Source organism: Scatophagus argus, chromosome 8 (assembly GCF_020382885.2).
Source record: "Scatophagus argus isolate fScaArg1 chromosome 8, fScaArg1.pri, whole genome shotgun sequence".
Classification (NCBI taxonomy): domain Eukaryota; kingdom Metazoa; phylum Chordata; class Actinopteri; family Scatophagidae; genus Scatophagus; species Scatophagus argus.
Genome location: NC_058500.1, coordinates 15,464,720 through 15,491,048, shown reverse-complemented (window position 1 = coordinate 15,491,048; position 26,329 = coordinate 15,464,720). Strand labels below are relative to the sequence as shown.

The following is a 26,329-nucleotide window of genomic DNA, read 5'->3' as shown; positions in this document are numbered from 1 at the left end:
AGCAGTTACTCTTATTCAATACTGAATAAATGCCTTAAATATGATACAAGTTTCAGAGGGTAACTATGATGGAGCGAAGATGCTAAAAGTATAAATGACTGACCTGACACCTTCAGCAGTATTTTCTGCCATGGCAAACTTGACATAAAAACAAAATTTCCATGTAAATATGAAGAGAACAGTACATTTGTACTGCTGTAAAGAAACTCACTCAGTTTAAACCAAGCTTAATGGTATCATAATAAATAATCCTTATTTCACATATATCATTTCATCTACCTTCTTTTCATCCATGCCTCTTCTTGGGATTTATTACTTATTGAGAATTTATTTAAAAACACAGAGACAGTGGTGGACATTAAAACAAAATGAACATCTCCCTTTGTGGTTGTCATGTAGCAGCAGAGGACCTTAAATCAAGCTTAAGTTGCACATCCTGCATACAAAAACTGTATAATTCCCCATAAAACCAACAAATTATTGTATCATGTCATTCAGCATGGAAGCACCTGGTCTACTATTCATCACTCATGATAACAAGCTTCAGAGATCAACTCCCAGTACTGTCAACCAAATGGAGTAGAGTCAGAGAGGCTTTGCGCTACAATCAGCAGCATTATAAAAAGGAATGATGGTGTTTTGACATATTGACACAAGAATAGATTGCTCTGGACCATATTGCATCCCTGTCCCAAAAGTAATCTCGGCCGTTGGTAAAAACTTGTCTAAGCGATGACTCGGCACTACAGTGCAGGGAATAATTGAGCCTTCAGTTGGACACTCATATACTGACTCAGTATTCTTCACTTGTGCTCTTTAGGGGACAAGAGGAACTGTGAACTTTGACATACTATTGCAAACCCTGCAAATCACGTCATGACACAGTCTTGAGAACTTGTGAGGACGATCCTTTTTATTAAGTACAGACTAAAGGGGATTTTTTATGTGGTTTGGACCAGCAGGGCACAACCTGGCCTTGTGATCATCCCAAGGACACAACATGAGACTGAAACATGGACCACACAGAGCAGTCACATCTGTCTCTGTTTTGTGCCAATGATTCGAATGTCTCTTGCTTTCCAATGTCAAATCAAGGCAGTTTTACTAATACAGCTTCAACTAACAACAAAAGTTGTCACACATTCCAAAACGAGCAGGTCTAGACCTCTTAAATCTATGAAGACACAGCATTCCTCCATGAGCAAGAACCTGGAGACAGTAGTGAGGAAAAACTCTTGTCACTGGCAGAAGGCCAAACCAATTACTGAAGGCTAGCTAGATACAACAGCTAACAATTTGTTTCCATGGTGCAGAATCACATTTCCAATTCACTAAGCTTTGCTTCAACATGGCAAATAAACTACATTTACTATTGCTAGCGAGATAGAGAAACTATTGCTATCTGTTAGGTCAAAGTACCCAGCAGAATTGAAAAGCATTTAACTGAACAAGTGCAGACTATGAGTGCCTGAGCTGAACAAATGGAGAATTAAATATATAGCAGCTTTGTACTGAAGAATAAAACAAACTTAACAGGGTCAAGCTAGAGCAGCAAAATATGTTACTAATGACACACAACAACAAGAAATGAGGCAATATGCTAACAGCACCACCGAAGATGATAATAACAACGACTGCTGAGCCACTAATATCCTATACTGACAGGACTGAACTATGAACCAGAACCCAAATGCAAGACTCTTAAAGTTTCCAAATAAAGTTTTTATTCACAAAAGTAAAAAAATTGAAAATCACTCTTCAAAGAGGAAAAAATCTGCACTGAACAAAGAAACAAAAACTCACTAGACTGAAGCTAGGCTAAGAAAACAAACTGAAAATCACTAGAACAAAGTAACAAGACCTGACAATGGCATGAAGATGACGCTGGTTGTCTGACACAAGGGACAAGACGAACTGGCACAGGACAAAGGGAGACGAGGACTATATATACACACACAAGGTAAGGGCACAGGTGGAGACAATAAGGGCGGAGACAGGTAATCCCAAAGGAGGGAAAACAGACAAAGGGAAAAAGCAAAGCTGACAACAATAGACACAGACAGGAAATAGTGACAAAATAAAACAGGAAATCACAGGACAACACAGACACAAGACAAAACTGATAACTTAACAACATTTCCTGGACATGACACATACTTATTGATGGATGTGCTTTGGCATTAAATGAATAATTTAGCATTTTGAGAAAAATGCTTATTTGTGTTGTTTGTGTTGTTGTTGTGTACAGACAAAGTAATAAGACTGGAAAGAGAGAGCTAGCCCAGCTCTGTCCAAAAGATATCAGTAATTACTGTCTCATGTGTCTTGTTTGTTAAATCCATACAACAACTTAAATGAAATGATAATCTAACCATCTTTTGGCTTCAGCTTCATATTTGACAAACTGACACAAGAGTGGTTTTGATCTTCTCCCCTAACTCTCAACAAGAAAACAAATATATACATATTTTCCCAAATGTTTCAATGCAGTTCAATTTCAGCATGCATCCTGGCTTCTCCCACCATCAACTTCTTGGCTTGATCCATCTGACCCACAGAGAGAAAAGGAGTAATATCCTCTTTCCCCTAAATAATATATCTAAGCTCTCATCCTGACAAGGTCATGTATATTTAATGTCTGTTTTTGAAACAATATATTTCAAAGGTGCAGAGCACGACAAACTGGAACAACAGCAAATAAGAGGTTACTAATTGGTTAGTTAAAGATTCATGGTGGGAAACAGGAAGCAGGAAATAGGAAGTGAAAAGCACCAATGGTTGTATTTGATGATTTGGCTTGAGAGCCTTCTGCGGATGGGTGGTAATGGATTAATGCAATCATGACTGACAGTGAGTGGCAGATTTTCATTGTGGTTCCATTTAGCCCCTGTATAATGAACAGGCAACATCAATTCCCCCTTAATGATCTGAGAGGAGGGAAGAGAAATGGAACATGACAGGCCAAGGACGTACTGAATCCAGAGTGGGTTTTTTGCACAACTGTGTATTGTATCAAAGAAAAGTATATGCACAACTTGTGTCAGAGTTTATACTTGCAAGTCTCTTCCCTAGACAGTAACAGCCATTAGCCAGCGCTATCTAACTGTATTCATGACACACAACAAGTTCACTCTATGAAATGGCTTAGGTCACGCACAAGGGAAAAATCCCTGCAAGCAATGTGAGTGCCACCGAGCAGCCTCTGTTTTGGAGTAGATGCACTGCATAGAGAGAACAAGTGATTTCAGCCTTGAGTAAATCTAAAAAGCCCACTTCCATTAGTGAAAGGAGGTCAGATGCATTTGGTCCTGGACTTACCACAGCCATTCAGACCCTCAGAAAGCAAAAGATGGCACAGATTGACATCTGATGCGAATACAGTGCAGCACAGTGTAGCAACACAGAGATCCTCTTGAATGTTTGACAACATTTTGGCCGTCCTTTAAGAACAACCTCAAACTGCTTTAGTTTTAGAAACATCCTGGCTGCACCAAAATAATTCCTGCAGCTGTCTTGAGGGTTTCATGGCATCGTTAAAATGAAATAATGGCTTCCTAAATCATGCATGGGATATTGAAATCCTTTAAAGGGGAGATGAGGCACATCCTTGTCTAAGGCCGTATTGTGCTCATCATGAATTATGTCCTGTCACCCTTTATGAGAGCATGTTTCTCACTCGTCCAATTCTGTGAGAGTCTAGATTTTCAGATGTGCAACAATACAGTCAAAGAGTTATAACTTTATTAGAGACTTCCATTATTTGTCTAAGAATATTCATGTACTATTTTCCATTGTCCAAGATTTTTCAGCCTAAATAATCTCCTGTGATAATATACAGTAAAACACTTGCAGAATCTAGTCCATATCATAATTAAACTATATTCATCATAACATACTGTAACTAGTTCAATCAAAAGGCTATCTTCTAAACTAAGACAAAACTTGGTTGTTACACTAAAAACAACTGAAGACAAATTCTAATTATTGGCACTTGAACTTTAAGATATGATGCTGGTTCAACATGTTTTTTCCCCCTTATATTTAAAACCTTTTCTACGATTTATACATCAACATTATATGTTTACTTTCCTTCACAGGTTTGCAATTTAACAATTATTAAGTAACTTAAAGTAAAAGTAATTTTTAGCAAAGACTTGTTTCAGCTTCTCAGATCTAAACATTTTCTGGTTATCTTACTCTTCTGTGAAAAAAAAAATACATTTATCTTTGGCTTTTGGATTGTCACTCGACATTTCAAAAAATTATCTTTAAATGTGGGAGTTTTTATTCACCCTTTTCTTCAAAACTGTGTTCATGAACAGTGTGTGGGTCAAAAATAACCTGCAACCCTCTTTTTTGTAAAAACAATTTAGTGGATAAAAGGTATAGTACAGACATTCATATTTGTACTCTAAGAAAGGGACCGGATGAGGACAGGAAAATGTGACAGTTAAGTATGTTGCTGTACGTGTATCTAAGAATGCGTGAGCATGGACTAAAACTAAATGGGATACTTCATTACCATAGCAGATATGGTCAGGCTAGGCTTTTGGCAAAGATGTTAGAAAATTGGAGATGATTCATCCTAAAGCACATCTGAGCATCCTCATCATCTCCATCAACTGGCTTAATCTACAATGACAGCTGCTGAAAATATTGTCAGAAAATGGATCATTCTAAGCTCTATGCTGTGTCTCCAGAGAACAGTTATGATCCATCACAACAAGATGGAATGAAGGGCTGTTGGTGTTTATGAAAACAGTCTGTACATTATCGGTCAGCTGGACAAACATGTGCTCTGGCTGCATTTATTTGATATGAGGAAAACAGCAGGGAGGCAAACTGACCCAGTTTCAATGCATTTTGCCAAGATTAGCAAATTAATCACCATTCACCCATATAAAATTATTCTTGACAGTCTCAGAGCACTGATGGTATATACTGGATTTTAAGCATCTTTGTGTTTCATGTTATACAAGGATAGTTGTTCCACTTATTAGAACAAAATTTGACCTTAAAATACTGCACCTGTCTTTTTGGAGCCACAAATTCAGTGTTTAAGCATCACTGTACACACAACTTTTCCCTAGAAATTACCAAGGAAAGATTCTACTTTTAAGCAAGACAGTTGTCAGTTGGTGATACATTGTCAAAGATCCTGAAGAAGGACAGCTGCATGCATTTGACATACATGAAACTGCAACGCTAAATTACTTGTATAAAAGAAAGTGGCATCTGATACTACTGATTTAATCATGCACACAATCTTATATCATTTTATTTCCACTACAGCGTTTGATTGAAGGATTATTATAAGAAAACTTAATGATCCAGTGTGTAGGATTTAGAGGGATATATTAGCAGAAATGGAATATAATATTCATGATTATGCTTCATTAGTGTATAATCACCTGAAAAATAAGAACCATTGTGTTTTCTTTAACTTAGAAGGAGACATTATGTTGGTGTTACAAATGGTTATCCTTGTTATATGGATTAGCTAAGTCCTTTAGTCAGGCTTACTCACAATATCCTCAAATGAATAGGCCAACATTTATGCGCTTTACTTTCTTATAATATAAGTCAGAAGGATGAAGCATGAATATAGTTATCATTCCTCTTTAAGACCTAAGACTGGATATGATAGATTTCAGAGGGGTGCATAGTAGTAACAGTGTTACTGGCAACTACTCCTCCAGGACTGTAGCCCCAAGTGAAAAGTGTCACTTTGGAGGGAAGTCCAAAGGAAGCTCACAGTCTAAACAAATAGGAGTATGTTTTGGTAACAAATGACAGACAAGATGAACATGAATTATTGAACAGAATTACAGAATTAGTCTATCGACATTTCCCTGAGGACAAAAACATCAAGACCCAGATATTGTATTTCTAATGATTTAGTCAAAATTTTACCCAAACACACTGTGGCATACATCGTGGTAAACATCTGTGAAGTCTGATGTTGTCAAATATGCGAGATCACGCTCACAACAAAGCAGTTGGAGTTCTTGAGCAAAGTGCGACATCAGAAGCCGGAGGCGTCCCACAAATGCTATGAAAATGAGTTTATGAAGAGAGATGTTACATTTTTAATCCTCATTTAAATAAAATGATGTCCTGAAATCCCCTCATTGCACAAGAGCATAGCAGTGACAAATGACAAAAAACATAGAAAGCTCTTCTTGTTTAACCATCTGTTAGTTTAAAAGTAAAATAACAGATTTCATGACGCATAAGAATAAAAAGCTGTTCAAGTGAGGGTAGCGGAAAGGGTGAAGTTAAAACACCAAACGTGAGGGGAAAAAAAATAACATGGAGATGAGCCACACAATTAGAGGAGGTTGAGTTTAAAACAAGTTTGAATGACACAAACAATGCAAGGTTTCTTAAAGGGGTGAAGCTCCCACCTGCTGTTAATATAAAAGAAATGGGATTCATCGTGCCCTGTCACATTTTCAGGGCGGCACATCCCTCTGAGTCACATGGGTACCTTCTGTGTCTAGATGAGACTCCCCTCACTTAAATGTACCTTCAATGCAAACACATCCAAATCAACATGAGAGGATCAAAGCAACCGCTCAAAACAAAACAAAGCAAGAGAGTGCCAGGTTAAGCACATGTTAGAATGACTTTGCAGGAATTTATGCGGCCACAAATTGAAGGGGTTTCTGGCACGTCACAAAGGCATGACAAAGCATATATCTGATATCTGCTAACCTGGGATATGAATGTGTTGTATTATCATATGTGTCCCTAATCTTTAAATGTAGGCGTGATGTTGATATTAAGTCCTGTCCTGTCAGTGTAAGTAAGTACTGTACCTTAAGTCAAAACCTCCCATGGCCTTGTTCTTCTATGTGTAAATATTCTAAAAATAATATATAAATCTACATCTAACAACATAACCCATATCTGAAAATATTTTAAAAAAAGACCTTTGGACTTTTTTTGTACCCTCATGTAACAATGTTGGCACCTTGTATGTGACTATATGAACTTTTTACAATCATTTTTGCCATTGTGTATAAACACGGGTATTTGGTAAGTAGGAGATTCTGATTGAGAAGTGCCTGTTCAGCTACCTGTGCCTGGCACAATAGAGCCAAATGTCATTTTTGAGATTTCTGAGGGAAACTTTGAATGTCTGTCATGCTATCACCCTAAAAAAATCTCAATCCACAATTTGAATAAAGTGATTAATTAGATTAAAGGGTGCAACAGCACCGAGCAAATCCATAACAGGCAATGATCTTTTCGTAACAACTTAAGTAATTTGCTATAATAGTGTTAGAGCTGTGTTGTATGAGTAGCGGTCGCTCCTTTAAAGAACAGGGCAGAGTGTAATGTCTGCTTGGGCAGTGTGTGGATGAGCAACAGAGAGGGCGCAGAAGGCCACTGTCACTGGTTTGTTCCTAACAATTTGTGGTATAGATGACCACGGACTTCTCAGACTACAGTCACAGGGCCAAAAGTCCAGTTTTTCATGCAGTGAGGAGACAGAGTGAATACAGTGGAGTGGAGCAGGACGAAAAGAGTAAGCAGCAAATTGTCAGTGTAGCAATAAATGCACAACGTAAATAAAAGCTGCAGCTTCTCGAGTCAAGACCAAAGTGGACTTCTCGTGTGTTGTTTCCAAACTGCTGGACAGGTAAAGCAGGGATCCAATGGGTTTGCTGAACATCAACACATATGGACCATTTTCTTAGATAAAAACATGCTGTGAAATCTAAACATGATTGCATGTATCTTTTATTGCAAATGTTTGGATCACACAAATTAGATCACATGCAGTCACCTCTAGAATCTTTCTATAATATCATTAGTGTAGCCTAATCTTTATCTATCTCTTTATCTATATATTTGTAATTTATGATGTTTATTGCATGTATGTTTCTTTCTCTTTCTCTCTCTCTCTTTCATCCTCTCTGTCTTGTCTACCTCTTCCCACCCCCCTTTACCCAGCCAACTATCAGCAGGGGGGCCGGGTCCTGCTCAAGGTTTCTTCCTGTTAAAAGGGAGTTTTTCCTTGCCACTGTCTGCTTGCTTGGGGGTTCAGGCTAGTGACATCTAGAGACAATTTTGATTGTATAAGGTGCTATATAAATAAAAAAAATAAATTGAATCTGCAACAGAACAAACAGACCCTGGTAAAATAATTTCAATTAAGATTAAATTATCACTTTTTAATGTCACTTTTTCTGCCAAATGTTTGCCAGAATACATGGAGTGTTGTCACACCATGGGAGACAGGAGATTCACAAATGTAACACTCGAACAGACACAATTACCTGTAGAAGATATTGAAAATTCATGCTTTGTACACTTGTATCTCCATTACGTGTGACTCAAACAATGCTGCAGCAAGTATATACAGTATATATACAGTACGCAGCCACAGAATATGCAACATGAAAGCTCTGAATTAAATGGTGTAAACTGCACTGACTTCAGTATTAAACACACATCCAGCAATCCATACTGGTTTCTTAATTCAAAGGTGACTTAAAGGTAACTCATTAAAGTACATCAATACATTTCCAAATGAATAAATGAATGGTTGATGAGTGAATGTCTCCTCAGTTCTCTGACTGACTTCCAAACAGTACTTGCAATCTGGAGTGTAATATGTACAAACTGCCAAAAAGAATTTTGCACATGTAATCTATCCAAGGGGAAGTCAGTCAATGTCGACTCATTTCTAAACTCATCGCTAAGATGCTGCCTAACCCTGAAGGTTGTCCGTGGAGCGCTACACTCCCCGTCAAGGCGCTCACATAAAGGACACAATCTTCCTCTTGCAAATTCTAAGCATTAGCCTGGTGCCTGCAGGATTGCCTTCACTGCAGACAGTTCATCAAGCCTCTAAAAAGAAACTCAACAGAATTTTGCATATGGGACAATGTTCTAACTAAATCAGAGCTGTTTCCCTATGAATAATGAATAAACAATTGAATACAAACTGCTGTGCCCGGATTTTTCATTATATTTTTAGACACTGTCATGACACTGCTATTAAAGTCCAACACTCTGAAAATGCTGCCGTTCAGTTTGTAGGTGGCTGCAGTGTGTGTTGGTATTTGGACACCTTGCACCAGGGAATGCGTCTTAAAAAACAAAGATTTTAGATGATGAGGCTGCCAAATGCATGCATATGGTTCACTGTTCTAGCTTTTCTTGTTAACACGAGGTGAGATTTCTTACAACAGAAACAGAACAAAATACTACAAATGTAGGCTTACTGTTGCAAGTGACTGTGTGATAAAAACAAAAACATTTCCTATCCTATTCTCACTGCAGCAGCTGAACAGCATGGTTTCACACAGTAGCAGCACATGAACTACTGGACTTCAGCGCACCCAAAACGACACCAGACAGTAGTTTGTTTTCAGTGTGAAGATATAACATCCAACAGTCAGTGCTTTGAGTACAGGGCGTTGCAGTTTGTGTCACACTGGACAAAGGCTTATTTTTTAGTTTTTATTAGTTTAAAGTGTATTAGTAGGACTAAACAATATGGCAAAAATTTCCAAGAATTTCCCTCCAGGGATAAATAAAGGAATTCTGATTCTGATTCTGAAAAATCAAGATCACAAAATATATGACATATATGCTAACATATAACATGAATATTTTTGCTATCATGATATGTAAAATGTAGACAAAATTACATATAAAAAGAAAAAAAAAATTCAGAACAATTAACTGTGTTAAACTCCTGAATGAGACAAAATTCATTTCACATGTGACAGATATAATTTGGGCAACAGAATATGAGCAGTACCTGTTCACTAAGTGCCTCTTCAAAACAGCTCGACTGCTTGGTCCTCGGTTTTGAAATGGTTATCCTAACAAAAAACACTAGACACTGACGGTACATTAAAACTCAAATTAGCTGAAGCTTTGTTAGGTATAAGCAGAGCAGCTGAGAGGATTAACAGGCTGTCTATATTCAGAAGAAATTCTAAATTACTCAATTAACTTTGCAATTAGTAAAATTAAAATATTCTAAAATAAGTAAATCTAGAATGTTCTAGTCTTGCAATATTTTATTCAATCATCTAATCATTATCTAATGTACACATTACAGCTCTCTTGGGATATTAATAATAGTACAGACTTTACATGTCAGATGCCTGAACAGAAAAATACTGGACCTCAAATTCATATTTCATAACAGCATTCCCTGAACTGAAGAATCAATATTTTTTACTTAAGTCTTTGACTTTAAAATAAAAATGGTTGTGACATGGATTTATTTATCTTTATGAATCAAAACTCTATATTAGTTACTTTAAGCCATTTTACAGTAAAGAGAAAATATAAAATGGCTGACTAACAGTTTCAGATGACACAGCCCTGTGATACGTTACCATATTACAGCCGAGGTGCAGAAGTTTTTGTCCTTTCAGGCGACTAAAATGTGTTTTGTGGCTGCATCCATGGCAGTACATTCATTTCTTAGCTTCCTGTACCAGTGCTCCTGCTACTTCTCCAAAGTAAACCCGTGTTGGATGTGCTGACTACCATAAGCTCTGTTTTCGCTGTCTACTTTTCTTGCTTTAGAGCATGACATTTTAAATTACTTTTCACAGTCTCTTATTTCTCCATCTTATTTCTCCGACTCCAACACTTTGACTTTTTCTTTCCCCATGTGTTTATATCTTACTCACTATGTTGAGTGGAGCATTGATGCCCCACCCCCGCTGCTGTACAGACCGCTCTTCACCTGTTTATTTGAAATTTATTAATACTGAATGTGTTGCGTGTCCAAATTGCACCAAATTTGACACTGAATGTCCTTGGGTCCCCAGCAATACACCACCATGTGTGAAGTACTGTAGATCGGATAAATGGATCTTGAGCTACATGGAGGACAGTCACACAGAAATTTCTTGCTATACTGTTAAATAAGATCAAACATTATCATATGATTTTACCAAAGGTTTATACACAATAATACTGACAAACTGCTCAGCTTAACCAGTGAAAATATATTACAAATGAAATAATAGTTGTAGTAATCATAGCTTTTGACAACAATTTCACTGCATTTAGAGTCAAATATAAAAACTGGAATGTTGAATTTCAACTCCATTTCCTTGTGACATACAATGGAGTTACTGTCACAAAATACAGAACCAGTGCTTTTTAAAGATATACTGACAAGGAGAATTTGGCTAGGTCAGGTCTTTAAAGCTGGTCATTGAAACTAAAGTAATCCCCTCCCACCCATGATACAGTGCATCCTAATTCTACAACAGTACAGAATTACAATCACCCCTGCTGTCTAATAGAGCAAAAACATCTACAGACTCTTATGTAGGAGTTAATAACATTGGATACAAACTCCCATTGTTATGTCCCAGTGCCATAGATGCAAAGGGCTGATGAGAAGCAAATAAAGCACCTTCAGAAAGAAGCTCTATTACTCAACCTGGCAGGGCCCCAGCCACAGATATCCTTTTCAGTCTGCATGCCAAAGATTCTCCTCACCCCAACTGAAAATCAGGCTGACGGGCCAGAGTGTCCTTAAGTAAAAATGACTCACTTCACTGACGTCAACAACACAAAGAAGCAGCCAGAGATCTGAGAGTTAGAGCTCAAACATGACTTTTACGATGTCCAAATAAACACAAACTAGATGAGCAGTGAGAAATGTCGTGCCACACAATGTCGATATTTCTGTCTAAAACTGATTGTTAAACTGCAGCACAAGAAACACTTGCTAATGATTACTTCAAGGTAACAATTAAAATTAAAGAAACTTCAGAATAGGCCGTCTTACCTCCAGAGTGGGGTGGTGGGCCACACAGCAAGACTACTCCTTGACCTTCACGAACCCTCACTGGATTCCTTCTCTGGGTCTTGAAGTTCTCCAAGTCTGTTTTCAACAACACAAAAGCAATAAAGCAAAAATAATTTTAATTTTTACACAAAAGCCATAAGCACACAGAAAGCAAACAGGACATGTCTAGCTGTTTACAGAGACAGAAATGCACTACAAGTCATATCTGTAGACGCTCAATAATTTTATATCTGCTCAGAGCACAGCTGCAGACCAGAGTTTCACAGTACCATATGATGCAGAACTTTTGCATAATTTCAAAAGACATCCATGCTATGTTTGCATAAATGCAGACAAAGTGCTGTAGAGTCCAAAACACTTATGACTGGAGCAGAAAGCAATTCCTCAAGTATAAGTCACACATGAGCGAATTTAATTGGAACTGCATATTGTTATCACTTTCTGTGTTTCATCCACTGCACACAGACCAGCAACAATTAAATGACTAAGACTGAAACATCATTTGTATGGAGACCGATTACTTGTTGACAACCTGCTGAGTGAAAGCAAATAGAGACAGCAATCCTTGAACGCTTTGCTTTTTCTGGCCTGCTCTTGGAGATATCGCAGGCAGTGCAGCCATATATGCAGCTGCCATATAATGACATAATCAAGACAGAATGCGGAATCAGGAATGATGTGCTCAAAACTGACACCTCCTGTGTACAAGCACAGCAGGATGAGTCTCTGCATAATGAATACGATACACGATCTTTGCAATCCTTGTGAGTAATGAAAAATTGCATCCAGTAGAAGAGTATTACATTACCACAATTGAAAACAGCATTTTTTTTTTTTGGTTTAGTGAAAGGCTTCAGGATGACTTCACCAATTAATTAGTAGAAATCATTAAGTTCTTTTCATACTCGGTGCGAACAGATTTTGTGAGTGCTTCACAAGCCAGCTCTAAATCTATGGATGATCCACGGATAACAATCACAAAAGAAGCTTCTTTGTTCATGCACAGATTCAGCACAGTTACGGTTCCTCTGGACAAGCAATGCGTCTATGGCTCCCCTCTGTTCGTCTCATGCCTAACATGACATAACATCACATCTTCACTGTAAAAATAAAAAACACAACAATAAAAAATGACTGAATCTGATCTCACAGCCAAATTTCAAACTGATCTCTGAGACTGCTGCAACATCCAGTACATAGCATATGCTGTATGGGCAGAATTAAAATTATCCGTCTGTTGGCTGATCAAACCATACATATTGCATCTTATTTTATCTGCTTTATTTAAATATAATGAAACTCCCTGGCAGGGAATTACCAGTGTCAGGAGGAATCATCCTGGGGGGCCGTGAATGTCTGTATGAACTGTCATGACTCATTAGATGGGGGAACAACCAACAGACCAGACAGCTTTGCATTGCCATTCACTAGAGCCATGCCAATAGCTTGGCTCAAAATCACTCTTTTGAGTGCTCTATTTTTTCAACTATTTGAGTGCTCATCTTTGGCTTAGTGAGCAGGGTAAGAAGTTATCTGATAACATAGCTGCTCTGGCAGGGCCTCAACCTGCTGAGTCAGACAGTAAGTCCCAGCAGCCGCAAGAGAAACGATTTTGAATGGCTTGATGCTGTAAATCATCTGGTCTGAGTTAATATTCTGCACACTTATGCACATGCTGATAAGAAATAATACGCTATCTACAGTAGGTCGCATGTTGTTTTGGATTTGCTGCAGAAAACACTTGGTCCACTGTTAGGCCACCAACATTTTTATGTGGACAGAATGTGTGTGGTTTCTTGGACAGAAAATAGTTGTGTGTTTGTCTTTCCTGTATCTCTAATATCTTGGTGGGGATGGTTTTCCAACAATTAGATTGCTATGAAAAATAAACAATAAGAAAGTTTATCTATATTGCACTTTCAGAATCTGCAATTATAAAGTGTTTCCAGAAGGAAAATATGCTTTTGAATACTACTGTGCATTTATTCCAAGAATTCCTTGTTTTGTTAATTTTTTGTTGGTGAAGATTATCAATAATGACTTTGAAAAGTTATCTTAAATTTCTTCATGGTAAGAATGCATACATGGGATATTTTTGAATTGTAAAACAATGTCAAATTACAATGTAGTGAATTAGTGTTTTATAGATCTTCTAAAATCGTCATCATTATCTATGATATGTCTACATAAGTGTCAAGTCCTCATGGGGGGCAAAGACCATCCTAATGAAGTCAGCCATCATTTCTGGGGTCCTGGTTAACTTTTGCCATACAGCATGAATTGGTTATGATTAAGGTTAGGGTTGAGGCAATACACTATGGAAATGGAAGTCAGTGTAATGTCCTTACAAAGATATCTGTGGAAGATGGTGTGTGTGTGTGTGTATGTGTGACTGGTGACCAGCACACACAGGTTTTGAAAAATAATATCAAATATCAATACTGATGTCAAAATAAATATTTTACCATAATTACAAAGAAATATGGGGCCAGATTTTGAGTGTTTTATGCAATGTGAACAACATACAGGATCAGAGTTAACTTTTTTCTAAAACCAAGCTCAGAGATTGTAAATATCAGAGTTGCTCAGCTCACAATGAGTGAAGCTCTCCTGATCAATATTCCTTTGGAGTATGGTGGCACATAAATGAGCTCAACATACTAAAAGCCAACAATGCCTGACAACCCAAGCTGTTCTGCACCCTGCGGATCATCTTATCAAGCCTATCACGGCTCTGCCTCCTTCATGTGCTTCTCTGTGGCAGAGTTCAGGGTATTTTGAGTGCTTTCAGGTCCATGAAATTGGATGTGAATTTGCATTTTTGTGCTAGCTACATCACTGTGACCCATTGTAATGAATGAGAGGCGACTGTAGAGAAGAAAAATTGAAACCATTCAGTTGAGTGTAAGCTCGAGGGCAATTTGTGATGTGGGTACATTTGTCACCTAACCACTGGACAAATGATGTAAAGAGTTTTAAAAACTTTCAGAGACTACCTTAATTTGAGGTTATCTAGCTATGGCATCATGTGCCACCACTTAAGGGTTATTGTATTATTTGAATTATATTGTATTGTATTTCTGATGTGAGCTAAGCTTGGTTTGGATAGTACTTAATCTTGAAAAGCTGTGAACTCTAAGACTCTAATCCTCCAAATCAATGAACATTGTTTACAGAAAAATGTTTAATATTAGATTTGAAAGAAAACAGAACATGGTTATTATAAAAAAAAAAACCAAAAAAAACATTGCTTTCCTTCCACTAAGATGTAAACTAAGTATAAGATCATCTATCAATCAAATGACCAAAGTCATCATGATTCATCTTCATTCATCATCCCAAACATTGTTGCAATAAATTCATGAGTTAGAAGAAATGGAGTAGAGTAGTAGAAATATTTTACTCGGGACCAAAGAGTTGTATTTGCAGGCAGACAAGCACTGCCACCACTAGCGCAACTAATAAAAAGAAAACAGAAGAGTATGTGAAGGGGCATAAACACATCAGTGAAGGTTTCAGAAGAGCCCAACCCAAATCTTACCCAACCCAAAGTCAAGTCTTTTTTTCAAAAGATCACGTCTTTCAAAGAGCCAAAGCTGACGGTGAGTTGCCAGTGAGTTACCTCCCACAAAGCTGTTGGCAAACAGCAAAATGGGATGAGCCTTGGGACCAATTTTAATGGGGTGAAAATGATTTTTAATCCATCAAAAATAAGGCAGTCAAATAATGAAATGACAGAGGTTTGGTACAAAGAGTCAGTTATGTGCTCTACCGATGAGATCTCGCCTCTCTCCTTCCACTGTTGTGTCATCTACACGCTCTACTGATTTAGTTATATCCAAAACAAACTCTGTTTATTAGGCTAACTAAGCACTTGTCTGACCGCTAGACTAGACTAACTAGATTGTTAGGATCACATTTTATGTTTGTTTTTACTCTTGTTGATTGTTTGGGGTTTTTTTTTACCTTATGGATGGTTTTATATGTAACTTTTTTTATGCAACTGTTTTTAAATGTGTGTTTGTACTCTTATTGCTTGGTCAAGGAAAATGGCAGGAAAATGTGTAATATTTATGCACGTGTTTGGAGTGGAAATTGACAGAGGTGCATTGAGATGTAACATCACAATTTTAGAATGCAGCATTTCATTACTTAACTGGTGGACTGTTTATTAATGTTTTTCTAGCAATTTCTGCAGTCACTGTAAATAAACAGTGAAAATGTTTACTAGCTGATCCCCTGCATTGAGTGTCACAGAAGTATGATTTATGGATATTCAGATGGACTCAGTACATAGTATCTATACGATGTTATGCAGAAACTGCATAGTTGGTGGAACTGATTAGTAAGTTAATGCTACTAATTATGCTAATTAGAGATGTGTGGCTATTTCTGAAAAACTTTTCATAGGTGTTATTATACTATGTTGTAAGTCAATGTTCTTATCATGGATTATCAAGATTTTATTTGAATACTGGAAGCAACTGACTGAGATTGTAGAGGGACGGGAAGTGAAGCTGTGTAAACTTAATTATAGACTACATTAATAACTAGCATTCAAAAAGGTACTAGTCACGTCAAAGCTACTATCAAAAAATCATGTCATCTGTCGCTGAAGGTTAAAAAAATGAATTAATAATATTGGCAGATGAGGAATAATCATCATCTCTGTAATCTCTGTCTGTGTCACGGCTTCTCTCCTCTGTTCTCAAAGCAGCATCATGCAGTGAAGCTCTAACAGTGAGTGACACGTGGCATTTGAGGAATGATGAACATCAAAGGGGCTTAATTCGTACAGAGCCTGGTGCCTCCTGTCAATTACAACTCTGCTGTGAAGTACTGCCTTCAGAAAATGTCTCATGAAAAGATTATCTGAGACCAAGATAGAGCACTTAGCACCACAGTGCTGATGATAAATGTTATTGTCCTCTCCTCAGATGCTCTCAGGTTCAAAACAGACTTCATTTTCACCTGTGGCAAAAGAATCAAGAGTAAAGAGATGATGGAGGAGGAAGAGAGATAGAAATCTTGCAAACTAATTATACAGATAAGGCAGTTAGGTTAGACTGGAACCAGTAAGAAAAAAAATGCAAATTAGGTGCAATTACAGGACTGAATTTGATAGAAGCACCACGAGCACCAAGATACAAGGGAGGCACATCCTGCATTGCTTTCATAAATACAGCTATTTCACCCTTCATTAAACACGGTGTTACCCATGTGGCTGTATGAGAGCACAACATCTAGGTCGTAGCATGCTCGTTCCTCAGGACAGACATCCCCATACACTCTGCCTGTACTGCAGACCCTGCAATCTGTTGGAAAATGTTGCATCTTGCATCAGTGAAAATCCTTTCACTTACACCAAAAATATCCTGAGGAGATTAGGAAACTCAATCTGGCTTGATAACCAACTAGATTATTCCTTCCAGCACTCCCAGCAGGCGAGCAGAACCTTTTAAACATTTAATTCTCTATTGTCAACAGGATCAAGACCCTTTATGCTTTTAGAGTTCTAAGCCCCAACCAGATGCTAACTGAGGCTGTTATATCATCCATCCTTCAGAGGATTAAAAGTGTTTGCACTACATGTTCATGCAATACAAACTTGTTGTTATGGACATCATTAGTCAGTGCAAATCTAAGACACAGATCTTGTTCACCACTATCAGCAAGGTCATCCATGAAATAATCGCCAGAAAGAGATTACGCTTTTAAAGATATGGTAGTACTCTTTTAATAAAGAGCATGCTGTAATCATGTGTTTATGTATGTTTTCTACAGCAGTGCCCAACAGCCAAGATTTTAGGTTACCAGAACTGATAAGATTACCTGCCACACATTATTGTATGTCATGTATTTCCTTTATTATTGGCCTTTATCATGGTGTTTGTCTCGCAGAGTTATTACAAGACTAAGAAAGGTGCAAGCCCCTTGGTGTTTGATAGACCATATTGAGCTACTCTGTCAGTCAGAGTCTGTTAAAAATGACACCATACTGACTCTCATAACAGGCTGCTCCTCTGTGAATTATTCCCTTGACCTGAGTCCTGCTCAATCATACGGCACACTTAATTAAGTTAAACCAAGGGCAATAAATAAGATGTATTACACACCAGCACTGATGCTTGACCTCATCCACTGACAAAAGCAGCACATCCCAGGTAAGGCCCAGTCAACATATGGGACCAGTAACAATGACACAAAGTTCAAATCAGGCCTTGGATGTTGATATTAAATGTGAATATTATCAACAGCCTGCTGGCAACTGAGGGCAACCACTTTGCATTGCATGCTTAAGATCTAATGCTGTTTTGTGACAGAGAGGCACAAAATTGTGGCTAGATGGATAACTCTGGAGCTCTCCCTGCCAAGGATCATCTCTGTGCCTGCTATGGCATGAAAACAGCCATCAGATTTCAATCTAGCTGCACCATCTGTTCACAGATATCAGAGCTGTTATTTGATATGGGCTGCCCATCAAGAATGGAGGCCTCAAGTTCACCTTGCCATCAGAGATGCCTTAGACTCTGGTCTTATAAACTGTGATGGATGAGGGCTGTAAAGCATCAACTATGCAGGGTCTGTCAAGGCCCTCCACGCAATCATCACAGCGTTGTAAGAAGTTTAGAAGCACCAGGCAGAGTAAACATCAGTACTGGAGCTTTAATCAGGGTTAAAGGAGAAATAACATTCCGTGACAGAAACAGGGATGGTTCATTTTTGTTTTCTCGTTAAGAACTTTAACGGTATCAGCTTACTGTGACACTCTCTTGTCACTGGTTGTTTTTTGTTGGAGAAGATCAGTTCTGACAACAAACAATTTCCTGACAATCCTACTGGGTCATTATACTTTCAGTGAACCAGAGCATCTGATGTTCAATGAAACTTTTACTTTCTAAAGCAAACAATGACTGAACTGAACTCAGAGGACCTGAAGTTGAACTGAAGTGAACTGAGGGGAAATAATAAAACTGAGAAGAACACAAATTGTTCAAAACAAGTATAATTTTGTATTACCATATTTTTGCTTCTTAGTATACGGTTATTACCATTCATTCTGAAGATAAGGAATAACAAGATTAGTTAATTATAGGATGGACCTACATGCAATGTGCAGACTGGCTTCTCTGCTGACGATGGTGCCAAAAGAGTTTGATGCCAGGCACTGATAGATGCCAACATCTCCCTCTTTATTCAGATGGCTGATGTGTAGGTTTCCTCCCATGAGAGAGTATCGTGAGCCTGGTCTGGGCACGATGAAAGAGTCATTGAGCTTCCACCTGTGAATGTAAGAAAAAAAAATCCTTAATACAGAAAGCTTAGATGCCCTGTATTTTGTCACAACTGTGATCCTGGTGTCTGCTAATCAATTCTGATCAATTCCTGAGACAGAATGACACTGAAGCATAAACACTGATTGTAGCTAATGTTACATAAACAGTGACCAAGCAGCCCTTTCTCTGGATAAAGCCAACATTAACAGAAATAACACTGATGTGTGCTGTGGCAGAACCAAAATGAATTTAACTGAAATGAGAAGCAATCAGCCATTTCAGCCATTTCAAAAGGCTGTTCATTTCTATTCAGGCTTTTTCTCACTGCAAACACAACTCTTACTCAGAAATCAAATGCTCTTCATTCCTTTGACATTTCCTTCTTCTTTTCAGCCCGTTTGTCCTTCAACCACAGCCACATGAGGGAGGCCCTTTCATCATGAATCAAAATCCTCCCCTCCAATCATAGTGATTATCAGAGTGGAGAGCCGAGCAAGCACCAGGGCGACTCAAACAAAATGGCCGCACGCAAAGCACAGAATAATACAGCTTTTTGATTAAACCTTTTATTTTGAATAATATGGAAGTTTAGCAAGTCTGTATGTGAGCAGGAGAGAGAGAGACCAACTTTTATCAACTTTTATCAACCATTGACATTGCATTATTGAGGCTTATAAGAAATATAGGCCTAATATATAAGAAAACCTGCTGGGTTGATGATACCAGTTGGGTCAAATGTAGCATAAACTCTTAAATGATGATACGTTGACTTCAAGGCTCAGTTCCGTTTCACTATGAACAGCAAAGAGTTTACAACAACCCATGAAAAGGGATTTAACTTGTTTTGCAGAAAACTTTCTAAGTGTATTCAGAGACACTTCATCAGTCCAATAGGTTGCTGAATTTGTCTGCATTACACACAGACAAAGCTAGTGTGCAAATGGCACTTTCATTCTCAAACCAAATTACATTCAAAGGGAAAGAAAATGAGAAAAAAGAAGAGGGTAAACACAGACTAACAAGAAAAGTGACACTTGCAAAAGGAGACTCTAAAGAAATGGCTTTTCATCGGCCAAATAAGGCTCAATTAGGTTGAATGTTTGCTCCTTGGTCTTGATGAGATTTTCACATCTCTCTGAGAAAAAGGAAGCTTGAGGTTTCTATTTCTGACTTTCTTCCTTCTTCTTCAGTTGCAAGGCTTCAGAGAGAGCGGGGGGCTGCAGCGGAGTGGTGCTCAACGGCAGATTGGCTGATTAGATTGATTTAGTGATTTGGTGTTGCAGCTGGAACTGGACCAAGAGCTCCAGATGAGACAAATCAAGGGACCATGGTGACAACATGCAGTGGGGGCTTAACGGTCATTGTGTAGTCTTAAACAAAATTAATTTGTCCTTGGCGCCCATGAAATAGACCTACATACATGCTCAGCAGCGAAAAGTCACTCAGCATATGGTGTCCTGTTGCTGCTCTTCAAAAGCCCTAAACCCTTTCAGAACTTATTTCCAAACCTGAGACAAGTGACCTTTGGTTAAATAATGGCAGCACTGTGATGTATGCTAAGTGAACTAACAATGCAGCAATATGTCCATATGTCTGCATGTTAGACCCATCATTAAAAGGGATAAAACATATGATATCATAAAAACTTGTGGTCAGTCTGAAAATCACTTCCTAATGTGGTATATCAGCTGCCACAGTTGGTGGCACTTGCTGTAATGAAAGAGCTAATTAAAGCAAAATTTGATTTGACATGGAGCTGGGCATGCTCTCAGTACTTGAACTCAGAAGGGCAAAAAAACTTGCATATTTGAACTCATAAATTGGTTTTCATTTTAAAAAGCAGGGCTATCCAGACAGTGAAATAACGACTGACGGCTTATTAAAGTATTCCAGCCGATCCAAGTGATCAGATCCTGTAAATTCATTTCAATTTGTGCCCATTAGGCATAACACCAAGGATCTTCAAGCTACATTACCGGCCGCATATGCTGATGTTATGAGGGATCGTTTCAACCTATTACACATTAAATGCTTGGCTTTGCAATTTGCATTTAATTACACTGACAGGAGTACAACAGCTATGCAGCCCCATTTGGTAAACTGTGAATTAATGACTTATGGGCCTGATGAACGTTAAAGCAAATCATCATTTGTCATTTGTTTTCATTTGTCATCATTTTAGTGGCAGAGGAACTGGGCACCAGTTTGTCTCTAACACAATTTGCCAGACGACTACTCAACCTTACAGGGCCAGTGTACTGAACAAGGACAAAAAATGGCAGCTGTTTTTCCTGTACCTCAGTCCACTGAGTGATTTGAATCATGTTTATCAAGTAGCAATAGCCTCCAAATAAGCTGCCCTATAGCAATATCTGTGCAGCCTTGGGCAGTGATGTTGTACATAAAACGTTAACTGTAGAAGGCCTTAAGCAGCAGACAACATCTGCTACATCATTTCTGGTAGGTGAAATGTATTCTGCTGGTGTTTCTCTTCTTCACTCAATCTCTGACATGATAGCAGCAGAGTTTTGGTGAACGATTCTCTTCGGTCACTTGATCTTCTCAATTGTCAGTGATACTGATGACAGGAAGCTTTCAAAATGAGCAAATCGATGTCCACCCGCCAATGCAAATATAAAATAGAACAATAAACGAGGCCAATTAATTCATCATTCTCAAATTTGCCATGACTGACAGCGAAGCTAAATGCTGTGAGCAGTGAGTCAGGGAACCATAAGGTCCACCAATTCCCAGTTTTCCCAGGGTGGCAAATCCAGTCTTGCTTGTTTTTTAGAACAAATGCTGCACTTGAAAGCTCTGGGATAAAACCAGAAATTTCAGTGTAACAAGCATTAACAGAACAGAGGGCATAAAGCCATGACAGCAGGTGTTACCTGTAGAAGGGCGGTGGGTGTCCCTGGGCCTCACAGCTGAACACCACTTCTCTGCGATTCTCGCCAGGTTGAAGGGGAAACACAACACTGCCAGGTTGTTTGGTGAACACAGGCCTCAGCAGGACTCCACTTCCTGGGTGGAGAACCAACAAAATTGCATTAACTTTGATGTTCTGGTGAGCCTAAAAAATAATTTTTGTATTTTTTGGCTGGCAAGTAGATTTCAAAGGCTTACAGAGGAGTTAAACAAGTGGAAAACAGTGCTGCTTAAGTGAAGGTTGAATCATAATAAATCTTTGGCCTGGATCTGTGGGCCATGAGAGCAGAGAGCCCATGAGCATTTTTCATATTACTCGTATAAAGTTGTTAGATCCTTGAGGTACTGAATAATCGAGCTGGCAACCTTCATAAAACGTTAATGCAAACATCTGAATGTACAGACTTGTCAAAGGCACACTGCACTGCTACCGTGATTCAGCACAATTTCATCTAATCCCTTCTAATTTATCACCTCCTTCTCAGGGGAGATTATCCAAACAGGGCCTGTGTCCCATCTTTTTGTAAGAAAGGGATTGTGGAAGCAACCTCCCTCTCTGTACTGGTTTACGATGGTGTTATTTATAGACATGCTCCTCTAACCATTCAGATGCTGTCCGTCATTCAGCTCACAGATTTATTACTGCCGACCCACATGGCACTCATCATTGTGTCTTGTATGAGAAGGTGGGCTGCCCCTCCCTCTATGTCAAGCAAGATCAGCACTTTTATCTGTTCATCTATAAAGGACTACTTCAGAAATTGCCACCTTATTTACTGTCACTCCTGAGCCTAAGACAGTGAACATATAACACCCGCTCTCAGGACCGGCTGACACTATACGCTCCTGCAGTAAGTAAGAACTTAGAAAGAGCCTTCAGACATGACATACTGATATTGATTCATTGGTCAGAGGTTCTCCTGATTGCAAGGGTGACTGTTTTACATAATATTTTGTACTTTATTTATTTTTACCCTACGTCAATGATACATTAGAAGGTAGTTATCTTTCATATTTATTATCTTAGTTTCTATGTGAATGCACACAGTTGTTATACTTCTGGGTGGCAAGGTGGTGCAGTGGTTAGCCCTGTCGCGTCATAGCAAGAGGCTTCCAGTTTCGAATCCCGGTCTGGGCCCTTCTGTGAAGAGTTTGCATGCTCTACAGGCTTTCTCTGGGTTCTCTGGCTTCCTCCCACAATCCCAAAAACATGCACATTAGGTTAATTGGCTACTCTACATTGCCCCTAGGTGTGAGTGTGTGCATGTGTGGTTGTCTGTCTTTGTGTGTCAGCTCTGCGACTGACTGGTGACCAGTCCAGGTGTACTCCGCATCTCATCCAGTCAGCTGGGATAGGCTCCAGCTCCCCACCCCGCGACCCTGACGGATAAGCGGTATAGAAAATGGATGAATGGATGTTATATTTCTTATTATTATTGCTGTTGCTATTATTTTAGTTTATTTATTTTTAGTTGTTCTATATACAGGTCTCACTTGAGTAGGAGATCTTCATTTCATAACTAAATGTAATAAACAATATAACATGTTGTGTTCTCTAAGGAAGTAATTTTAAATATCCAATATACAGTACAGTCCCAAAGTGAAATTATAACACTGCTGCTTCATTGTCCTCGTAAGACAACATAACATAACAAGGAAACACAAACAAAAAAGACAACAGTCTAATATGACATTTGTTTATTACTTAATTACAAAGGTCCAACAGTGAATACACGCTGTGCAGGCAAAGCCCACAGGAAGAGTGACCCGTGGGGTCGTCAGCACTTCATTGAAATAAACATTCCTTTCTGTGATGGAGGACGAATTCATTTGGATGTGTCAGAATAAATTTGCATTTCTGTAATGGCACAGAAGTGGGAAGATTCTGTAGGTAGGGGAAACTAATTTGTATGAGAGACAGGTATCCTTTTCAAGTCTCTGGCACCATGGGAGTGCAGGTTTATCCTCAAAATAACTCTCTGAGAGGGTGGAGCTGTTTGACAAGGGACCTTGTACGCTGATTGTTCCTCTCCACAAGGATAAGCCTCTGAGAAAGTAACACAGAATAAAAGGCCGCCTAATTATAATCTTTGTTAGATGAAGCGTGTCCCACGAAGCATCGTTGAGAGATGATTGATTACCAGAAGACGCATCTTGTACAGTCCAAATTCAAACACAAATCCTCACACTTGTTGTACAAACTTGGAAGGATGATAAAGCCTGCAGTACACAGAGACGAATCTCTGTGTCTTTTTAAATTGATGAATGACTCCAGTAATCAAGTCACATTCATCATTATTTTGAAAAAATATTAACACAGAATTATCACTTTAATACACTTTATCGATAATTAACTTAGCAAACAAAACAAAACAAACAGAACAGTACTTTTGTTTGTACCAACATGTACCCACCTTAACCTAAAGGGGATATTGCATGCTATACAATTCTGTTTGGATAATACTACTAAAAAGTGCCCAATTCATTAATCACGTGTACCACAGTTAACTACAGTAAAAACATTTTAAAATTAAAAAAAATAAATATGTTGCCACAAATGCCAATGAGATAAAAGCTATTCAGGAGTTACACTGAACTGTATATACGGCACAAATCTAACGACATTTACTTTTCAAGTGTGGAAATCATCAACAACAGCATTGTGTAATAAAGATTAATATAAACATCTGCCTTGCACTTGTTTTTTCTAAAGAGCTTTTTCATTATTTAGGGCTGTTAGTACAGCAGTTAACTATTACGTTAACTGTTGCATGGAAAACGGAAAAAGAAACAAAACAGCACCGGCTCATCCTCAACTTAAATTCAAAGCCACCTGATTAAGGCAATGTGAGGGGAAAATGTCTTTGAGCACAGTGAGTGATTCATGGGACTTATTTAATGTGCTGGACCTCGCACTTATCACTTCACCCTGATGCTGCTCAGCTTAACGCACAAACAGAACACCGCGTGTTACCCCTACTGCACCCAGCAGCCCTAACCATGCTGAGCCCTGTCTATCAGAACATTTTTGCATATGCGTAGTTTGTGTTGCATTCTTGAACAATCCTGAAGTGCACTGCAGTATACTAACCTTAAGTCTTTTCTCCTTATTCAATTAATATTAAATTAATCAACACAGATATTTGGTCATGGCCATTGTTCTCAGTTATGGCACCACTGAACTGACCTTATCATTGGTAGCGCCATGGCAGTGGTTATTTTAACGGTGAATAAGTGTCAGAATAATGAGAAGGGATTGAGCTCTGAGGGTTGAGCCTGGGGGCTCAGCTCAAACTGATGCAAACTTGTTGAAATTCTTTCGCTGCAGGAATGAATGTAGGATGAGGTGGGGGTAAGTGAAATAATTTTCAGGCTTGCTTTCTTGTAATCAAACACTGAAGTGCTACACACTACACAAATGCCTCAGACCATTCCATTGTGGTATTTTTCTTTTTTTCCCAATTTGATTTTTGGTGGCTCAACCGATCCAAAAAGTAAAAGTTTAAAATTTAAAATGAACACTTACACTTTGGGTGACAGATTGTTAATCCTTTTAAGATCTAAGGGGGAAAGGAGAAGGGTTGAAAGGAGAACGTCAGAATCTGATGGCAGGTCCAACTCTGAATGAGCCAGAGCACTGAAAAAGCCAAATGATGAAAAAGCGCTCTACCAGAAGAGTGCACTGATCTAGAATCGTAACAGGAAGTTGACTGCACAATGCTGCAGGACAGAGATGGAGGTCATTACAAAGGGTCCTTTAAAATAAAAAAAAAAAGCAGCCCACACTCATATCTGTCACCTGCTGCCAGATGGTGATATGTACAGCCATTTCTGAAGGCTTCTCAGACAACACAAGACTCAGCATCGAAGCACAAGTGGAAGGCAGAGGGAGCTGTTTAGGAGGCTGAAATAAAAACTAATCTCAAATTCAATACTAGCTGACAGCAAATGAATTCCTCCAGCTTACCTCAGCATGAATAAACAGGCACATGGGGAGTCGGCTGTGGGGGAGGTATCGGTCGTTTGTGAGGTCCCAAATCCATTCGTTTCAGCTCAGGGTTTTATGCATCAAATAAAAAAAGCCAATCTTGCATTTTAAAGCATCTTTCCCCTCTGTCCAGGCCGATAAGGTACACCTTTAAGGTCTCTCATACAGGGGCAGCAAATATTACCCCACACCAGAAGGAAGGGTTGGGTTGTTTCGAACATGCTATAGGTTTGAACACACCAAAATGTTTGAAATATCTGTGGGGCATGTTTTTTACAGAAATAGTGAACTGTAATAAATAAATAATAACAACATTAAAGACGGTCT

At 38.6% G+C, this 26,329-nt stretch overlaps 1 protein-coding gene across 8 annotated transcripts in view; it reads right to left on the bottom strand.

Moving 5' to 3' along the window:
• The window catches only part of cntn3a.1 (contactin 3a, tandem duplicate 1), a 73,299-nt gene that overhangs the window by 32,765 nt on the left and 14,205 nt on the right, over window positions 1-26,329 (bottom strand). For 2 of the 8 annotated variants that reach the window (XM_046396991.1, XM_046396992.1), the window contains exons 3-5: window positions 21,978-22,110; window positions 18,914-19,089; window positions 11,786-11,881 (exon numbers count right to left, since the gene is read on the bottom strand). In XM_046396991.1, the coding sequence (XP_046252947.1) occupies window positions 11,786-11,881; window positions 18,914-19,089; window positions 21,978-22,110 (405 nt within the window). Of the gene's footprint in view, window positions 1-103; window positions 139-1,861; window positions 1,960-11,785; window positions 11,882-18,913; window positions 19,090-21,977; window positions 22,111-26,329 lie in introns of those variants that run through there. The other 6 variants (XM_046396996.1, XM_046396993.1, XM_046396994.1 and 3 more) reach the window with 6 other exon arrangements.